A 19,591-nucleotide genomic window follows, 5' to 3' on the forward strand; every position below is an offset into this window, starting at 1 on the left:
GCTAAGCTTTGTGAATAGAGGTCATACGGTTCAAATGATATATCCCAGTCTATCAATTGCTACTGTGACTGTAATTATCTATAACCCCTTAATCTTTTATTGATAGGGTGCCTCATCACCAAATGGGCCTTTATCAGAACAAGATTGGTAAAGATATTACATATTTGGTCCTAAAACTGAAATGTTGGCACCAGGAGATTCAGATGACATTCATCATGTGATAAGCTGAGTTTGGCTTTGTTGCAACTCGGCTTAAAACTAAAGAGGCTTGGTCGTAAAATTGATTGAATCAGGAGAAAAATAAGACTTCCATATTTACAAATGTATTTGTACCCTGCCATATAATGTGAATATCATAAATCTTTAAACATTCAGCTATCATCACCACTTGATTATATGGGAATGCATATACAATTAATATCTACAAAATCTAAGGTTTGGGATTATTTTACATACATGTACTAGCATTATATTTATTGTCACTGTCAGTCAAATTATCAATCATTAGATAAAAACCTGAAAATTGGATACTGTGTTAATATATGTATAGCAAAACAGATAAATATAGATACTACCACTGTATTCAGTGTGATACAATATTCATCCACTAGAGACAGTTAAATTTTCTAATTTAAAACGCAAGGCTTGCCAAGCGTTTTATATATTTAATATTTAACTGTTGAGAGTGGATAAATATCGTATTACACAAGATTTAGTGGTAGAATCTGTTTCTCTAATGATTTTCACACAATATGCAGGCAAACTTATTCCTTCTTTTCAAATAATCTGCAAAAAGATGTGTTCATTCAATGTGATGTCATCAGGCATGATCACCTTTTTTCATGCTGTCACAAAAGAAAATTCAGAGGATTGCAATAAAATTTGATGTCATAATTGGATTTTTTAAAACCAGTGAAGAACTGAGATCAAACAAAGTAAATATTGATAAAAAAAAAATTAATACAATGGATGCACAAAGGGATAAATTGAAGAAGATTAATTAGAGAAATTATTAAAACAAGTTACAAACAACAAAAGGCACAGACATGTTTTATAAATATTCCATTATTGTTTTTCTATCATTTAAAAAAACTAAAGAAAATATCCTGCTCCTATTAATCATTGCTTCACTGCATTGCACCCTAACTTACTTGTATGTCTTGACAGAGAGTAGTTAGACAGAGTGAAGCCTTCCTGTTCTTTCTTGGATTTCTTGGTTACTTCTACCTTCCTTCTATTAGGTTCTATCTCATGTCCAAACTCAGCACCAATCACTCCTAGCATCACTATAGCTGTAGCTTGCTTCCTTCTACTCTCAAAGGAATACGATGACCCTCTATGTAAAGGAGAGTCTGTATTGATTCAAAAGAAAGTTTTACAAAAATATTACAGGAAAAGGAATTCAGGAATTGCAAAAATATTGGACAGTACAACAAAGATCACATCAAACACTTCCTCCCAACTCCTTTGAGATAATAGAGATACAAATAAAAACAACTGACAGCACATAATTTAGATAGCCTAAGTTACTTGGTAAAGTATTATCATTTACTTTTTGCTGTATCCCCTTAAGGTAGTATTGGTATTTAATGTCACATGTACATTAACTACATTTGCATAATAAAACTTTTTTTTTATCACATTTTTTTCAGTAATATAATATACTCCAAATGTTTTAAGATTCTAGAAATGTAATTATTTATTACGAAAATGTAGTGAAACCATGAAAAAGTAATTTTACCTATTAAGAAGTCTCTATGTTAAATTAACCATGGGAGATAACTGTATATACCTGAAACCATGGGAGATAACTGTACACACCTGAAACCATGGGGGATAACTTTACACACCTGAAACCATGGGAGATAACTGTACACACCTGAAACCATGGGGGATAACTGTACACACCTGAAACCATGGGAGATAACTGTACACACCTGAAACCATGGGAGATAACTGTATACACCTGAAACCATGGGGGATAACTGTACACACCTGAAACCATGGGAGATAACTGTACACACCTGAAACCATGGGAGATAATTGTACACACTTAAAACCATGGGAGATAACTATACACACCTGAAACCATGGGGATAACTGTATACACCTGAAACAATGGGGGATAACTGTACACACCTGAAACCATGGGGGATAAATCTACACACCTGAAACCATTGGAGATAACTGTACACACCTGAAACCATGGGAGATAACTCTACACACCTGAAACCATGGGATCCATATTGTCATCCTCATCATCCTCCTCCCCTCCTTTCTGAGTCTCAGCGTTCATAAGACTGAGGTTAGGATCTACGTAGGTCGGAAGGTATGGTGACCACTCATCTACTATTGCCTTACGTCCAGCTGGACCAATTCTCCTTAACTCTGCTAACAACAGGGCTTGGGCTGCTTCTCTTATCTGAATATAATTATAATTTAAGTCAGGTTTTATAAAATCAAAAATGGCCAGAAAATAAAGCTACCATAATTTAGGGAACTTAAATACATTTTCTCAGAATATTTGTAGGTTTCTTGTGAATATTTTTGAGTTTAGTATGATGTCCATTATCACTGAACAAGTACACTTTTTTAGGGGCCAACTGAAGCATACATCCAGGTGCTGGAGGTTCTCACTGTGTTGAAGACCCATTGGTGGCATTTGGCTGTTGTCTGCTCTTTGGTTGGGTTGTTGTCTTTTTGACACATTCCCTATTTCCATTCTCAATTTTATAACAAAGACATGAGAAGATGTGGTATGAGTGCCAATGAATGAGACAACTCACCATCCAGTTGATATTTTGTTTAAATGTGAACTTGATTTCTTGCCATCACCAATCTAAGCCTACCTCAAGACATCTGTCCTGCCATCTGCGAGCCAACATCTCCAGCTGAGGTGATTTTATATTTTCAGAGCCCACCATTTCAGGTAGGAGAACACAATGTAAAGCTGCAAGAAGACTCCATCCTTGTTTTATCTGTGCCTGGTGTAACATCTGTCCATCTGTCTCATCCTCACTCCCCCCTTCAGAACTGTCCCCACCCTCTACTAAATGTGGTGGCTGAGGGGCAGCAAAACTTTTGGAAGATCTTCGTCTGTACAAGAAATATAAGAATACAGTCAAATTGCAAACAGATAAAATATTTAATCATAATTGATAAAAAATATTTTTTATTCGTTTCAACATTCAATTAGAAATAATATTTTAATATTGCTATTAACCCTTTCAACGCTATACACGGCATATGCCGCGATGACGTACGCCGTTCGCCACTGCTATTCGCGGCATATGCCGCGATGAAAAAGGATTTTTCATCAGGACTCTTAAACCATTCGGTTTTCATTCGGGTTCTCCCTAATTTTTCCTCGTTTGAATCTAGGATATACAAGGTCTCATTTGCGCTTGAAATCCCAGCAATTTTTATAGTAAAATCATGCAGTAGAAGGAAAATAGAAGGAAAATAAAAACAAATATTTTGACAAATGCAAATGGCGGAAATCGGAAACGAAGCTGTAAATATGGGAAAATTTCAGCATTTCTATGGCGAAACTAACAACGAGGATTAGTTAAAAGGTTTCTTGTTATCTCAATGTGTTTATTACATTTAATTCGTGTGGGAAATATGATTTGATCCATCATTACGAGACGTAGAAAAAGGGGGGGAAACGGAGGTTGACAGATTTTTTTTAGGACGGAGCTATTTATTTGTGCCACGATTACATAATACGTTGTGTATGGTGCAATACGCTACCGAATCAGTCAACTGATGTCTTCTTTATTATATGGCAGATAAAACAACAAAATAAATGAAGACTAAAAGTAGTTTTTATTCAAAATTCAACATAAATGTAATAAATTACGCCTTTTACCTGACAATTACCTGAAAATGCAGGTAACCTGATAAAAATTTCACTAAAATAATTGCTTAACATTACAGTTCTTGCTCTCCTGAGCATTTTTCATGCAATAACTTTCTCTGTATCTCATATAATAAAAAAGATACAGCAGTCTGAAAAGGAAAATACTGTTCTAATGACTGAACACAAAAACAATGCAGCAGCAGCAGCCATTTTTCTATTTTTTTGTGTAGCGTTGAAAGGGTTAATAAAATCATAATTACCAAAATGAATAAATAACACTAAAATAGATATACATTGTATACGATGAATTCACCTGAACTTTTTACATGATGAAAAGCTATAAAAAAAAGTTGTTAATAAAAATTAACCAAATTCATTAGATAAATTGTTACAATCAAAGAACAATATTGAATTTGACAAAATCTAATTTTCAAACAATAACTGACCAGTTTCAGTTACATTAATAGCCTACCTAGGTCTTGATGATTTCAGTCTCCTATTGATGAATGCAGAGTTTGTCATACTCATTAATGTATTAGCAGTAGATATTACACTCAGCAAATGTTGTGTAGTGACACCACTAGATATCTGCCATCTAGACTTTGTAGAAAAGGCCCGTAACTCTTGCTGCAGTGCTTCAGCTGTGGATCTTTTTATTTTAGATTTTGAACCTGGTGAACTTTCTCCTTCTTGGTCACTATCAGAATACATTCCTGAAGTAGTTTCAATCTGTGACAACAATGTAGGTTTGTCTGAGGTGGCCTGTGGTAACTTAATATCTGAATCACTTGATTTCACTTCCTGTAGAAGACGTCTATGCCATGCAGGAAGCATTAAACACATATGTCCATTTCTAGATATCAAACCAAAAGATAATGGGACTTTAGGTTTAATCAGTCCTAATTTGTTCATACAAAGTTTATCAAGATCTGGGTCAAGTCCCCAAGCATGAAGACTGGACATAAAGAGTCGAGCAATCTCTAACGTAAGATTGTTCACATCGGTCACCACCACACGTTTCTCCTTCTTTCTACCTTTGACAGGTGAGGCTTGGACATCACTATGTACAGGTGAGAATCCAGCTCCTTCAGCCTTGGACTGGATCTTCTGACCCAAAGAATCAGCTTTATCTTTAATCTTTGTCAGCATACCTATAAGGGTAAAATAAACACATTCATTATCAAAGACTTCAATCATTTGACAAGAAATTTATCTCTGAACTAAACATCTCATTTTATCTTTAAATGAATCCTGCCTATACATTGAAAATCTATCAGATTTCCAAAATCTGCTAGAAAAACAATTAACTTGTTTATCAATTCATAATTTTGTCATTTAATTAATATTGTTACCTAATATTTTAGCTTGTGCATCTGAGAATTCTGATCCAGGTATTTCATAGGAAGGTAGAATGAATCCCTTGGCCTCTAATTCTCCTGGTGACATCATAGCATACTCATCAGTTAATAGTTGAACTAAAAAATAAATATCAAAGCACTGTAAGCGCTATAGGCAGTTAATCAAATACCAAGGCAAAGGTAATGATAAAAACTGTGGCAGCGTTGCTTCAATTGTTTATAGCAGCTTCATTAGTTAATATTTGTACTAAAAATTAACAAGGACGCAGACGACAACGCCAATGTGATACCAATATACGACCAAAAATTTGTCAATTTTTGCGGTCGTATAAAAAAAAAATGAATATAACTTAATTTAACTTCATAACTCTAATGACTTTATTTACTTTTATCTGTATCAAAAAAGTTAAATGAGCATTAAGGCACATAATAAAGGGAGCCAATATACCCACTGTGGTATGCAGATCAAAATTGCAAAAGGAAAGGCCTTCAAGTCAGTAAAAACGTCCATGGAGAAAAACTTTCAGGGTATATCTTTAGTCAAATGAACATTTCCTTTAATTGTATGGTGAAAGTCCTATAGCTCTGAACAGACAAACAAGTGGACCTTATTGCTATATGTCATTTTGCAACACTTGATTGATAGATGTCATAAAAAAAACTTTTACACAATAGTGACAAACATTTTTAAATCAACAAATCAATGTTTGCCAGAAACCAATGAAAATTAGTATCAAACAGTGAAAGTATTTTGACAATAATTGGAACTAACTGACTACCTACCAATCAATGCTTCTGTATCAAAGTAGATAATGTGAGCATCAGGGTCTCTAGTGTTAGTTCTAACACCCTGTATATACATGGCATAATTCTGAGGTTTAACAACCTGGTCAGGTCGCTGGTTCTGTATAATACTTCCAGGAGTTTGTAGTTTCTGCTGAGCCAGATTTTTGAACGTGGCCAGATTTCTACGTTTCAATGCTTGTGATAAGGTTATGTTAGGATTAACAAGTCCATCCACAGGCATTGCATTCTCATCACAGTTACTCAGTATATCCTCAGCAGTTATACCATGGACTACTCGGTCTAAATGGCCTACAAAATAAAAGTTGTATAAATTGTGGTACTATACCATGGACTACTCGGTCTAAATGGCCTACAAAATAAAAGTTATACAAACTTTTAAAAAACAACCAAAAAGAGCCTATTTCATATCTTCCAAAGATTATTTCTATAGGGTTTAAAACATAAATAAAAGTGGACAAATATTTCATGATGAATGAACATAAATTGTATTGCCACTATTAAAGTATAAATCAGCCACATCTTGTTTTGATTCCAATATAATGAATAATTCAATAGAAAATGAAGTTCAACCTTAGACCCTTGTTCTTTTAAAATAACCTTAAAATATGATCTGTCTCATAGTGTGAAAATAAACAAGAATGTGTCCATAGTACACAGATGCCCCACTCACACTATCATTTTCCATGTTCAGTGAACCGTGAAATTGGGGTCAAAACTTGTGGGTTTTTTTTTAGAATTTTAGAAAGATCATATCATGGGAAACATGGGTACTAAATTTCAAGTTGATTGGACTTCAACTTCATAAAAAAAATACCTTGATCAAAAACCTATAACCTGAAGCGGGACAGACAGACAAAGGAAAGAATGGACAAACAGACACATACACCAAACTTTGGCACAAATGTGGACACAAACATGATGGTAGTCTCACATGTAAAAAATCAGCTCAAAATCTGGAGGTGTATAGAAAAAAAAGTCTGTATAACTATGATTTTCACCAATTTTCAAACTTGTTAACCCTCAATTTTGGCAAAAATTAGCAGAGCACAAAGAAATTTTTACTTGGTCTGCAACACATCATGATTAGCTCACATACCAAAAATCAGCCCAATATCTGAAAGACTTTAGAAAAAAAGTCTGTATAAATGCGATATTTCAATAATTTATCAAAGTCCAAAGCCTGAAATTACAGCAAAAATTACCCCAGTGTAACAAAACTTAAACTTGATCTGTAACTTATCATGGGTGATTCACATACCACAAAATCTGCCTAATATCTGAAAGTGTTTAGAAAAAAATCCATATAACTGTGCTTTTCAACAATTTATCAAAGTCAAAAGTCTGTAATATCGGTAAAAATTAGCGGAGCGGAACGAAACTTGAGCTTGATCTGTACCTCATCATGGTAAACTCACATACCAATAATCAGTCAATTATATAAAGGCATTTATAAAAAAACTCTATATAATGGTTTGTTGCGGAATGACAGAATTAAGGAATTTCTGAATTACAGAATTACGGAATTACTGACAACAGTAAAACTATATGGCATCGACAACTTCGTTGCGGGGCCATAAAAACATAACACCCCTCTACTATCCTAGGTGGGGCATAAAAAGAAATATACCAGTTTCCATCTGCCAAACATAAACAGTTCCATCTGAACAGCTCACAACCATGAAATCATCAAGAGGTCTCCATTTTATTGTCTGAACAGGAAATAGATGGCGCCCTGCTAACATAATACACTTCCTCTCTTTCAAGCTTAACAAAGCTACTGTGTGGTCACTTCCAACTGAACAGATTGATGTCAAAATTCTTTGCTGAAAGAAAATCATGTAAATATTTATGTCAAACCAAAGTAATAAACTAGGGCCACTCAACATTTAAAAATAAATATTCCCATAATTTAAGATAATTCTTAAATAACATTATACAAAGACTTACATGATAGACCACAACAGAAACAACAGAGTATAAGAATATTGAGGAATAAGATTTTATCTGTACTCCTGTCAAAGATACAGGTGCAGATCCAGAGGGGGGTGGGGGGTGTTCTGGGGGTTGGAACCCCCCTTTTTTTGGGACGATCAATGTATTTGAATGGGGACAAGTAATTGGAACCCCCACTTTGTCCTGGGTTAGGCCCCCCCTTTTTAAAATGGCTGGATCTGCCCCTGAGATTGGTACTATTGCAGTGTTTCTTTATTACCATTGTAATGAGTTAGTGGACAGCTTTTAGTATCTCAAAAATCACTTATAAACATGACTTTTCATATCCAATGGTAATGATATTATTGTTGTCCAAATTAAACTGCGTTAAGATTTATAATTGACCCAAATTATAGTGCTGCCATGTTTTAGTAGTCTGGTCTTTTTAATATTGCTATGTTTATGATGATGCAGATTTCTTTCAATATTTTAACAATCATTCAATAAAGCCTGAAACAATGAACATATGTACTCACTCAGTAGTTTTTACTCTTGACATTTCATACTAGTTAACATCATACTTACATTGCAATTCATTGGAGGAACAAGTAACTGGGTTATCTCCCCTCCATGAACAGTAAATGTGTGAAGTCTGGTTCCCACAAACATGTCCCAGAGTATAACAGAGAAGTCAGATACTTACATTGCAGTTCATTGGAGGAACAAGTAACTGGGTTATCTCCCCTCCATGAACAGTAAATGTGTGAAGTCTGGTTCCCACAAACATGTCCAGAGTATAACAGAGAAGTCAGATACTTACATTGCAGTTCATTGGAGGAACAAGTAACTGGGTTATCTCCCCTCCATGAACAGTAAATGTGTGAAGTCTGGTTCCCACAAACATCCCACAAACATGTCCCAGAGTATAACAGAGAAGTCAGATACTTACATTGCAGTTCATTGGAGGAACAAGTAACTGGGTTATCACCCCTCCATGAACAGTAAATGTGTGAAGTCTGGTTCCCACAAACATGTCCCAGAGTATAACAGAGAAGTCAGATACTTACATTGCAGTTCATTGGAGGAACAAGTAACTGGGTTATCTCCCCTCCATGAACAGTAAATGTGTGAAGTCTGGTTCCCACAAACATGTCCCAGAGTATGACAGAGAAGTCAGATACTTACATTGCAGTTCATTGGAGGAACAAGTAACTGGGTTATCTCCCCTCCATGAACAGTAAAGGTGTGAAGTCTGGTTCCCACAAACATGTCCCAGAGTATAACAGAGAAGTCAGATACTTACATTGCAGTTCATTGGAGGAACAAGTAACTGGGTTATCTCCCCTCCATGAACAGTAAATGTGTGAAGTCTGGTTCCCACAAACATGTCCCAGAGTATGACAGAGAAGTCAGATACTTACATTGCAGTTCATTGGAGGAACAAGTAACTGGGTTATCTCCCCTCCATGAACAGTAAATGTGTGAAGTCTGGTTCCCACAAACATGTCCCAGAGTATAACAGAGAAGTCAGATACTTACATTGCAGTTCATTGGAGGAACAAGTAACTGGGTTATCTCCCCTCCATAAACAGTAAATGTGTGAAGTCTGGTTCCCACAAACATGTCCCAGAGTATAACAGAGAAGTCAGATACTTACATTGCAGTTCATTGGAGGAACAAGTAACTGGGTTATCTCCCCTCCATGAACAGTAAATGTGTGAAGTCTGGTACCCACAAACATGTCCCAGAGTATAACAGAGAAGTCTGATCCACCAGATAACAGGTGCTGGGGTTCGTACCGAGTGTTTTCATTGAACGGGTATAACAGAGTTGTTACTGTACCATCATGGCCATCTAGTACTTTAAGTGGAACATCTGCAAAATTGTTTTCAATGCACTTTTACTGCTGACATACATGATTTCAAATTTATAACAGATTTGTATAAGCTGACAAAAAGATGTAATCATTAAACAAAATTTCAAACAGACAATTTCTCTGGTACTGGTATGTTTTTATGTATTGTACTGGATATAGTTTTTAATTAATTGTATTAAATTTGTTAATCAACCTGAAACTATTTCTTGTCGTTGTTAATACAGATTAGTGAATTCTTATTTATGTAGAACTCTTGGCAAAGTTCATAGTGTGTTTGCTGATATTCAATGTATTCTATAGGTCATATGCTCTTATCTATGTTATAAAACCTATGGTAATAGGGATCATCTATGTCTTGATTTCCTTGGACATTTAGATTTGTTGATGAAGCCACAAAATAAAGCACTTTCATAGAATTTTGAATGCCTTCATTTAAGAATTGAATGCTTCTTTTGTAAATTCATTGGGGTGTAAAAGCATTGACAGAGGTACATTTTTTTATGAAGTGCTTCATTGAAAAATGTATGCAAAGTCAACCCTTTTACAACCCTATTAAATTACTAAAAGAAGCATTCAATATATTATAAAAAAGAAGATGTGGTATGATTGCCAATGAGACAACTATCCACAAAAGACCAAAATGACACAAAAATTAACAACTATAGGTCACCGTACGGCCTTCAACAATGACCAAAGCCCATACCTCATAGTCAGCTTATAATTACATTTTTTTGCTATGACCATGAAATAAAGATTACAATCAAGTTTTACTTTTATTTACCTGTGCACTTTATTGTGGAAACGTTTGTCATCAAAAATGTGAAAATTCATTTCGAAATAAATGTTAATTTTAGAATGACTTGAGATGGATGTTAGCCAATAAATAAGGTGTTATAATGAAACATACATCTAATGTTATTAATATAAATATATATATGTGTGTTTCACACCTTTGTGAACATGTCACATGATGTGCATGCTGATATGTAAGTAAGCAATATAGTTTGGTCATATTTAAAAAAAAAAACACTTTAGCATGTAATCAATTTTGACATTGTTCAGATAGAACTATTTACCTTTATGTTCCAATGTCTTATCCTCCAACAGTTGTAGTATAATACTTTGTGTGGCTACTGCTATCACTATAGAACCATTACTTCTGCCACATGCCACTTTACCTTGGGAGGGAACATAAATTGTGGCAGTTATCTTTAATGGCTTGTCTTTATGGTCATGCTGCAAACATTATTGCAAGTTATATTTATAACAAACACATTTATTATTTGTACTGATGGCATAAGGACCATAATTTGCTATTGGGCTCGTTTCCTATAACTATAGAAAAGTGATAAAATTGTGAATTACTGTAAGAAAAGTTGTAACTACATCTAAAGATGCCCTTATTTTTATCAACATACAAGTGTATGCTACTCTTCCCTAGAAAAAAATTGAAATTAACAAATTTCAAAGATTCTACAACCGTATTTTTGTGTCGTTTCTCGAGTTACTTTTCACTTCCGAAGAGCATAACGCTGACTGATTTATAGATAATCGTCACCGGCAAATTCATAACTTTTGCTTTCAAATAACAAAGAACATCGACCAATAAGAGTAGTCAGAAGAAAATGCCAACAATTATAAGTATTTCTGTAGCAGGTGAAAGACCACTGTCGTAACTTTGGTGTCCGATTTCGTAACGCATATTTTAGATGATCTGTTTTGTTGTTATAGAATTCTTAAAATCAATATGCAAAAATGAACTCTCGCAAGATGTTCAAACAGGTAAATCAGGGGTGATTCACATTCTTGTTTTGTTCTTCGTAATAATTAAGTTAGAAAATGGCGTTATCGTTATGCGTTACATTTCACACAAAACAGAAGTCCAGTTTTTGTCGTTAAGTTCTAATCATTTCCGGTCATACGTGAAACATGTAACTAGCATGTGATCACGCCCTTACAGCCGGACATACGATATCCTAGGTCTAAATATTGTTTTTGTTTCCAACGGGATGTTAGCAAACATAATCTGTAGACTTGTTTCGTCTTGTTTAAAAAAGGAAAATACAATTTTCAAAGAGATTGCGCCGGGGGTCTGTTATTTTTCCTATGTGCATAATGTTACATACGATCTTGTGTGAAAATAAATGCTCAATGACTTGACAAAATCGATTTCAGATTTGACCGACGTTTTAACACACTTCGTTTCCCAATGACGATGTAAAGGGTCCTTGGAAAATTCAATCAAAATTACGTCTCTTATCATGGTGCCGATGTTCGTTGGATTGATTTTGCTTCAGCAGTTAATATAACTGGATATTTTAGGTGAATAAAGATAATTTAATAAAAAATACATGTTAATATACCGTTACACTTGGAATGTACAAAGTTGGGATCTTTGTCACAATTTTTAATTTTTTTTTTATTCATGTTCTGCAAACACTTTTCAGAAACGCAATAAACTTGTCAAATGAAAAGTAAACTTTTACCAGGCACGACTTGAAAGGAAGTACTTTATTGATTTTAGCCCACTAAAGTAGGTTAAAATGTGGAAGCCATGTAGATGGTGTACAGGTCACAAATATCACATGGTGCCTATTTTAAAGATTTTAATTCCAAGATAAAAGTTTTTTTCTTTACTGGATTTAAAGAATTTTACATTGCCAATGATTTGGAATAAATTGTATATAACTGGAATTTCAAAACCAAATATAAATATATTTTTTTGGCTATAACATCATGATACAACGATTATGGTATCCTGTATCAATGAAGAAAATATGGAAATTTCCGAATAAATTGTACTAATTGGTTTCAAAACAAGCACATATTTAGGAGTTTTATAAAACTGTTACATTTAAGATGGATTTTAAGAAAAAGTATAGTGTTCAGATTATTTTAAGCAGATTTTTGCAATGAAATAAAACTAAAAAAATGCTTTCGGTTTCTTATCGTTTCCTGTCGCGTATAAAAAAACCTTTAATTTAACATTGAAAATAGATTTTAAATATTAACATGAAGCAAGTAACACTAGTAATGGTGTACATTTATGTCTTTTGAAATATATTGTGCAAAATAAAGAAAATAAAGATTGGTTTCCTGCTTGGTTTCCTGTCACGTAAACGGTGGATCAAAATGTATTAATTTTTTCACAAAAAACTCAATTGTTCCATTCATACTATTCTAACACCAACACAACCCACAGAATAAAAGTTAAAGTTTTAGAACTTATAAAAAAGGATACAAAAAGAATCCAAAGGCTGAATACCAAATTATGATCCATATATATTTCAATGTAAATATAAACATGAGTATTTCTTGCTTTGACTTAGTTTGTTTACTTGATCATAGGGGTTGCCAGTTAATTCAGTTTGTGACCTTGACCTTTATGCTAGATTCCAGCTTTGAACCAACCCTCTACTTTGATGAACATTTTCAATATAGTATTATGAATAAACTCAAAGCAGTACTGGGTAAGCTGAACATGACTTAGGACAGATTTTTTAAAAGTGACAAAATAATCTCCTTTTTCTGGTCCTTCAATTATTAGTAAAGCCCATACAGCATAGGCAGCATTAAAAGGCATCGAAATGACAAATGTAAAACAATTTAGACGAAAGTCAAGTTTTTAGCCATCAAAATGAGGATTCACGATAAATAGTATTCATAGTGATGAAACAAGATTGTACATGGGTGCTCTATCCACACTATCATTTTCTATGTTCAGCGGACCGTGAAAATGTGGGAAAATATATAATTTGGCATTAAAATGAGAAAGATCATATCATCGGGAACACATGTACAAAGTTTCAAGTTAATTGGACTTCAACTTCATCAAAAACTACCTCAACCATAAACTTTAAACCGAGATGGATGAACGAACAAACGAACGGACAGACAGACCAGAAAACATAATGCCCATAAATTGGGCATAAAAATGGAATTTATTTATGATTGGAAAATGGATAAATAAATCCTAAAACAGCTTCAAGTATTTCTATTTGATATAGACTTTAGTTATGCTTATTATATCTGAATGAGGTTAAGGAACAGGTACAATATAGGTATTTTTATCCTGTTTTGTTCGAGGTGTTCAATTGAAATTAACATCAAAGAAAGTGTAAGTTGATATGTCAAGTATTATTCTAACACAATCAACAATTTATTTGAAGACATCCAGCAGTTATGTAACAATTCTGAGAACCTGTTTCTTATACTTTGTCATTTTTATACATACATACTATCATCATTAAATTAACTACTTACAAAGCCATCAATAATTCCAGGAGGCGTTTCATATAAACTCTTCCATACATCTTTCAAACTCTTACTACATTTAGGTGGTAAAGCTTAAATTATATAGTAGATTAAAAAAAAATACTTTAAATATAGGAAAAGTAATACAGATAAAAAATTTGTCAATTAAAGGTTCAAACACTGACTGAAGTTAGAAGGAAAGTCTTAAAACAATTTGAATCAAAAGTGAATTAAACATATTTTTTTTAAAGTAACTGAAATGCTATCTTGACAACTATGATGCTCTATGATGATGTGAGCACAAAAACCATTGTAGAAATTAACACAAAGAGCCTTATTAAAAAAAAATTTTTTTTTTTATCAGTGATGATTTTTACCTGGCAATCTATCAAAACTCTCCTGTCTGACCAGGGTCATCTGCCTCTCTGATACTGTAGGTAGGGTCCACATTGTAACCTGACCTTCTGAGTCACCTCTAATTAGTAATGGAGGTGAGGCTTTATCTCCTTTGCCTTTGTTGAAGGTCATGGCAGGTGAACAAGCAGGTGACTGAAAGTAAATAATATCCTTTATACATGTATGTATATATATATACACAAAATTTGTCTTGTCATTTTTCATTTGAAATCTTGAGAAAGGACAAAAATACCATTAAACAAAAAAATGTCCATAGTACATGGATGCCCCACCCGCACTATCATTTCCCGTGTTCACTGGACTGTGAAATTGGAATCATATCATAGGGAACATGTGCACTAAGTTTCAAGTTGATGTGACTTCAACTTCTTCAAAAACTACCTTGACCAAAAACTTTAACCTGAAGCGGGACAAATGGATGGACGAACAAATGAACCAAGGGACAAACAGACCCACAGACAAGAAAACATAATGCCCCTCTACTATCGTAGGTGGGGCATAAAAATATTTTCATGATGTTCTACAGCCTACTTTACACTTTGAACATGACCTTAACATATACTGGAGTCTATACCAGGTTCAACCTATACTGGAGTCTATACCAGGTTTAACCTCTACTGGAGTCTATACCAGGTTCAACCTATACTGGAGTCTATACCAGGTTTAACCTATACGGGAGTCTATACCAGGTTTAACCTATACTGGAGTCTATAGCAGGCTTAACCTATACTGGAGTCTATAGCAGGCTTAACCTATACTGGAGTCTATACAAGGTTTAACCTATACTGGAGTCTATACCAGGTTTAACCTATACTGGAGTCTATAGCAGGCTTAACCTATACTGGAGTCTATACAAGGTTTAACCTATACTGGAGTCTATAGCAGGCTTAACCTATACTGGAGTCTATACCAGGTTGAACCTATACTGCAGTCTACACCAGGATTAACCTATACTGGAGTCTATACCAGACTTAACCTATACTGGAGTCTATACCAGACTTAACCTATACTGGAGTCTATACCAGGATTAACCTATACTGGAGTCTATACCAGGTTTAACCTATACTGGAGTCTATACCAGACATTGAACACACCTTTCAAGAAAATTTCAAGGCTTGAACTGGTCTATTCTAGGAACATAAACAAATCTTAAAGAAAAGTGTAGGACTATATTTCAAGATTACTATAGACTTTGAATAAACTTATCTTCTAAAGTTTACACTAAATGAACTTACATTATCAGAGTAAATATCTAGGATGTAGTAAGCATGTGGTGATGATGGCTGGTAGCTGTGTTTATGGTATTCTTGGCTCTCAGAATCAGCACTGAAACAAACTTAATTGTTTAACTAGTTGCAAACAATTGAAATTTCTTCACTTGTGTACTGGAGGGGGGGTTATTCATTGCAAAAAAAGTGTTTCTTAAATACCGTAGTTAACATTACAAGTATCACATGAAGTAGTTTCCATATTCAACATAACATTTACACATACAAATAAGTTAATGGCTTATTTTAAAATAACTTAAAATTCAGTACATGAAACATGGACTTTTTATTTTATGCTTTAATTTTATGCACATACAGTAAACCATTACAAATATATTTAATAATGTGTTACTAAATACTAAAGCTGAACTATAAGCATTATCTTTATTGAATTTCTGTCATATTTTGGCTCAAAGTGGTGAAAAATATAATGTTAAAAGGACCATCAACATTCCATAATGATATCTTGCATATGCAAAGCAAAGATTAGCCTAATGCCTACAATACAAATGTTCCAGGCAGTGTCAAAGCTGACCTAGCAATATATATTGTTAAGGCTTACAAAATCTTGTTGCTTTTAAAAAGAAGAAAATTTAGAAGATTTGTACATAATCTGATACCTAAGGAGTCAAACATTATTATTAAGCAAGGCATACTTCAATTAGACAGCAGCCTAACAACAACAAAAAAGACAAGAAGATGTCAACTAGTGTCTGTTATAAAAAAAATCTTGGCAAACTGCACAGTAAAACTGAATACTGAGTAAGATATGATACATTGAGTATATTTCAGAAACCCCTCTAAGAAGTCCATACCATTTTCATATATATTATGATGTGGAACATAAAATTTGGACAACGGAATAAATAATTGATTAAAAAAACCTCTAACCAATCAGTAAAACAATCTGAAAAACAAACATTATTATGTTATGAATAAACAGGTCAAAAGATGACATATGGTCGATGGATTATGATTTGTTAATTTCAAGCAGCAAAATAAACATTTAATTTTTCAAATTTAAACACATTTATTGATTTGCATGCTTTGTAATCCTTATGTTGAAGACAATCTTTTTTTTGAATGAACAGTCGTTTTGTTTGCTACATTTAAGGAATAACAGTACTGTAGTTGAAGAGTTGCCACCGTCAATTGTAGATTTGACGGTCGCAAATGCAGTTTTACTGGCGACGCGGAGCGGAGACAGTAAAACGGAGAATTGCGACCGTCAAATCAAAATTGACGGTGGCAACTCTTCAACTACAGTACTGTTATTCCGATTCTAATGCATTACAAAAAGAAAAAATACGATAAAACTTGAAAAAATGTCTAAATTTGTCAAATAAAAAAAAATCCGCGAAACTTCATGAATAATTTTGGCACAAAGACGTCATGGCTAAACGTGACGTCGTACAAACGAAAACTTACAAACTGGAGGATATTTCGTTACCTGTACGCTTCAAATTTGGATAAAATTACATTAAAACGGCAAATTCGAGGTAGGTGTTGTTTTATTTTTGATTATATAGTAGTAATCGAACATTTGTTGATTCATCAATTCAAAATGGCGGGTCTCTCCTTAGTTACGCCTGGTCAACTGTGGATTTGACGGCAACTGTTAGCCAATGAAAAAAATTGTTACATCCAAATCGCATTAGAATCATAATTAGACATAGATATTAAAGAAAATCTCAGAAATTCAAGTTTAAACTAGCAAAGTCATGATCATGTAGAAGAATTGAAGATGCTGTAACTTGCTGATTGATATTTCTAATGAGTAATGAAGCTGTGATGATCGATATACAAAATCTTATCTCATTGCATGAAAACCAGTTCATAAGTTTTGACCTTTTTGAGGCAAATTTGAAAGTTAACTCATTAATTCCTTTCTCAAGCTTAATGCTACATTGTACATTGTGGTTTGAATGAATTATACTGTAATAAGTTTAATTGAGGCACTTAAGTCACAGAAATCCTTGTAAGGCAAGTTTAAAGTAATGCACCAAGGTTCAGATTATACAGTGATGTCTCTCATCAAAGATCATGCTAGTTTTATAATATCTATAAACTCTCGTCTTTCCAATTTTTTGATTGGAGCATTCCTGATGAAGGTTACTATAGAAAGAGTGTTGCATGCACCAAATTTGTGTTATCTTAATCAATTTATAAGAAAAATAATATATTATGCATTGCAATGAAGTAAGATTTTAAAGTGACAAAAATAAGGCAGAAGCAAATATTCAGAATAAAGGGGAGGCTACTCACTCTACTGACCTAGAAAAAATGTTGTAATTACAATACATAAGTGGCTTACAAAAATATCTCCTGCTAAGTTTTCATGATATAAATTTTGTTTCCAAGATAGCAAGAAAAAGCTGACTTTGTTTTCAAATATCAGATTATTTTTTTCTAAAAATGAAAATATTCCTTGGTATGAAAGAACGGGGCCTGACCTTAGGGTAACAGTTGCAGATCCAGTGGGTGGGTTCAGGGGGTTGGAACCTCAGTTTTTAAAAATGGATGAATTTGCCTCTAAGCAGTGTACACAGAGATATCTTGGTGCAAATATTGGGCTACATTATTGAATCTGGGGCTTAAATGTGGACAGGATGCTTATCATGAATTTTGTGATTTGTCCATATATATATTGCAGTGATTGAATGATGATGTCCAATAAATGTAATACTCTTAAATATGGTACTTTATTATCGACTGCACCTTATTGGAATATTCTGTCTAGTTATGATGAAAAAAAAGAAGATGCAGATATCCTTTAATCAAAAGCTGCAATCCTTAGGTGAAAGATAAGTTTAAATGTTAAGGTATTCAAATGGATAAAACCAGAGGATTTCGAAAATCTGACAAAAATTCCAAAACATGACCAGCAAATATCCTTCGGTTAAAATCTTAAAATAAAATGAATTCTATCATTGAGTTTAATATGGTTATTTTAGGAAAATCCATTAAAGAGGTATACAGTATTCTATTTCATAAAACATAAGCTCCTCACAAATCAACTTCTCTAACTTGTCATTTAAGCGTTTTTGCTATTTTGTCACCCATTTCTTTATGATTATTGGCCATTTTTTGTATCAGAATCCTGACCAACACATACATTCATTTTGGAAATGACACTAATCTAAAAATTAAACATCTATGATAACTACACATTGTAATGAGAAAGATTCTAAACATAAATATATATGTCACAAAAACTTATGAAAAACAAGTTGGAATCAGTTAATAAAAATTATAATCAACCAAAAACGAGTAACAAAGAGAGTTCAAACATAGGTTAATTATGTGAATTACATCTATGTACTCATGTCAGTGCAAAACTAAATACAGTTAAGAATTTCACAAAAGTATTTCACCACATTCACAGCAGTTAATAACCAACTGGATGCTTAGCTTTTCTATAAGCAGCAACAACAAAATATTTCTTCTTCCTTTTTATTCAAAATCATTAAAGGAGCAGAACCAAGGGCTTTGTGATGATGAGAAGGAAATTCTTAATCATAGTAAAATATGTCTTAGGGACTTTCATTTATAGACTACAAGGAAAAATAAATCAATTATAATTGGTTAATTTTAAATCTTTTAACTCAATACAGGAAGTAAAAAGAACAAGTTCCAATCGGACAACATGTCCCCTTACACTTTCTCAATTCTGTGTTCACTGAACAATCTGGGTCAAAATTCTAATTTTGAAAATATTTCAAAAATTTTCATCCTAATGAACATTTGTTCTAAGCTTCAAGTGAATGTGATCACAACTTCATGATATGTGACTTTGAACCTAAACTTTAATCTACCT

At 33.5% G+C, this 19,591-nt stretch overlaps 1 protein-coding gene across 6 annotated transcripts in view; it reads right to left on the minus strand.

Annotated features, from left to right (window-relative positions):
- The window catches only part of LOC134720777 (WD repeat-containing protein 7-like), a 45,327-nt gene that overhangs the window by 9,944 nt on the left and 15,792 nt on the right, over nucleotides 1-19,591 (minus strand). For all 6 annotated transcript variants that reach the window (XM_063583272.1, XM_063583274.1, XM_063583270.1 and 3 more), the window contains 12 exons: nucleotides 15,742-15,832; nucleotides 14,467-14,638; nucleotides 14,099-14,181; nucleotides 10,912-11,071; nucleotides 9,617-9,834; nucleotides 7,655-7,850; nucleotides 6,004-6,315; nucleotides 5,215-5,337; nucleotides 4,335-5,013; nucleotides 2,850-3,096; nucleotides 2,227-2,422; nucleotides 1,152-1,352 (listed from right to left, as the gene is read on the minus strand). In XM_063583272.1, coding sequence (XP_063439342.1) covers nucleotides 1,152-1,352; nucleotides 2,227-2,422; nucleotides 2,850-3,096; nucleotides 4,335-5,013; nucleotides 5,215-5,337; nucleotides 6,004-6,315; nucleotides 7,655-7,850; nucleotides 9,617-9,834; nucleotides 10,912-11,071; nucleotides 14,099-14,181; nucleotides 14,467-14,638; nucleotides 15,742-15,832 — 2,678 coding nt within the window. The remainder of the gene's footprint in view (nucleotides 1-1,151; nucleotides 1,353-2,226; nucleotides 2,423-2,849; nucleotides 3,097-4,334; nucleotides 5,014-5,214; nucleotides 5,338-6,003; nucleotides 6,316-7,654; nucleotides 7,851-9,616; nucleotides 9,835-10,911; nucleotides 11,072-14,098; nucleotides 14,182-14,466; nucleotides 14,639-15,741; nucleotides 15,833-19,591) is intronic.

Source organism: Mytilus trossulus, chromosome 6, assembly GCF_036588685.1.
Source record: "Mytilus trossulus isolate FHL-02 chromosome 6, PNRI_Mtr1.1.1.hap1, whole genome shotgun sequence".
Lineage (NCBI taxonomy): Eukaryota > Metazoa > Mollusca > Bivalvia > Mytilida > Mytilidae > Mytilus > Mytilus trossulus.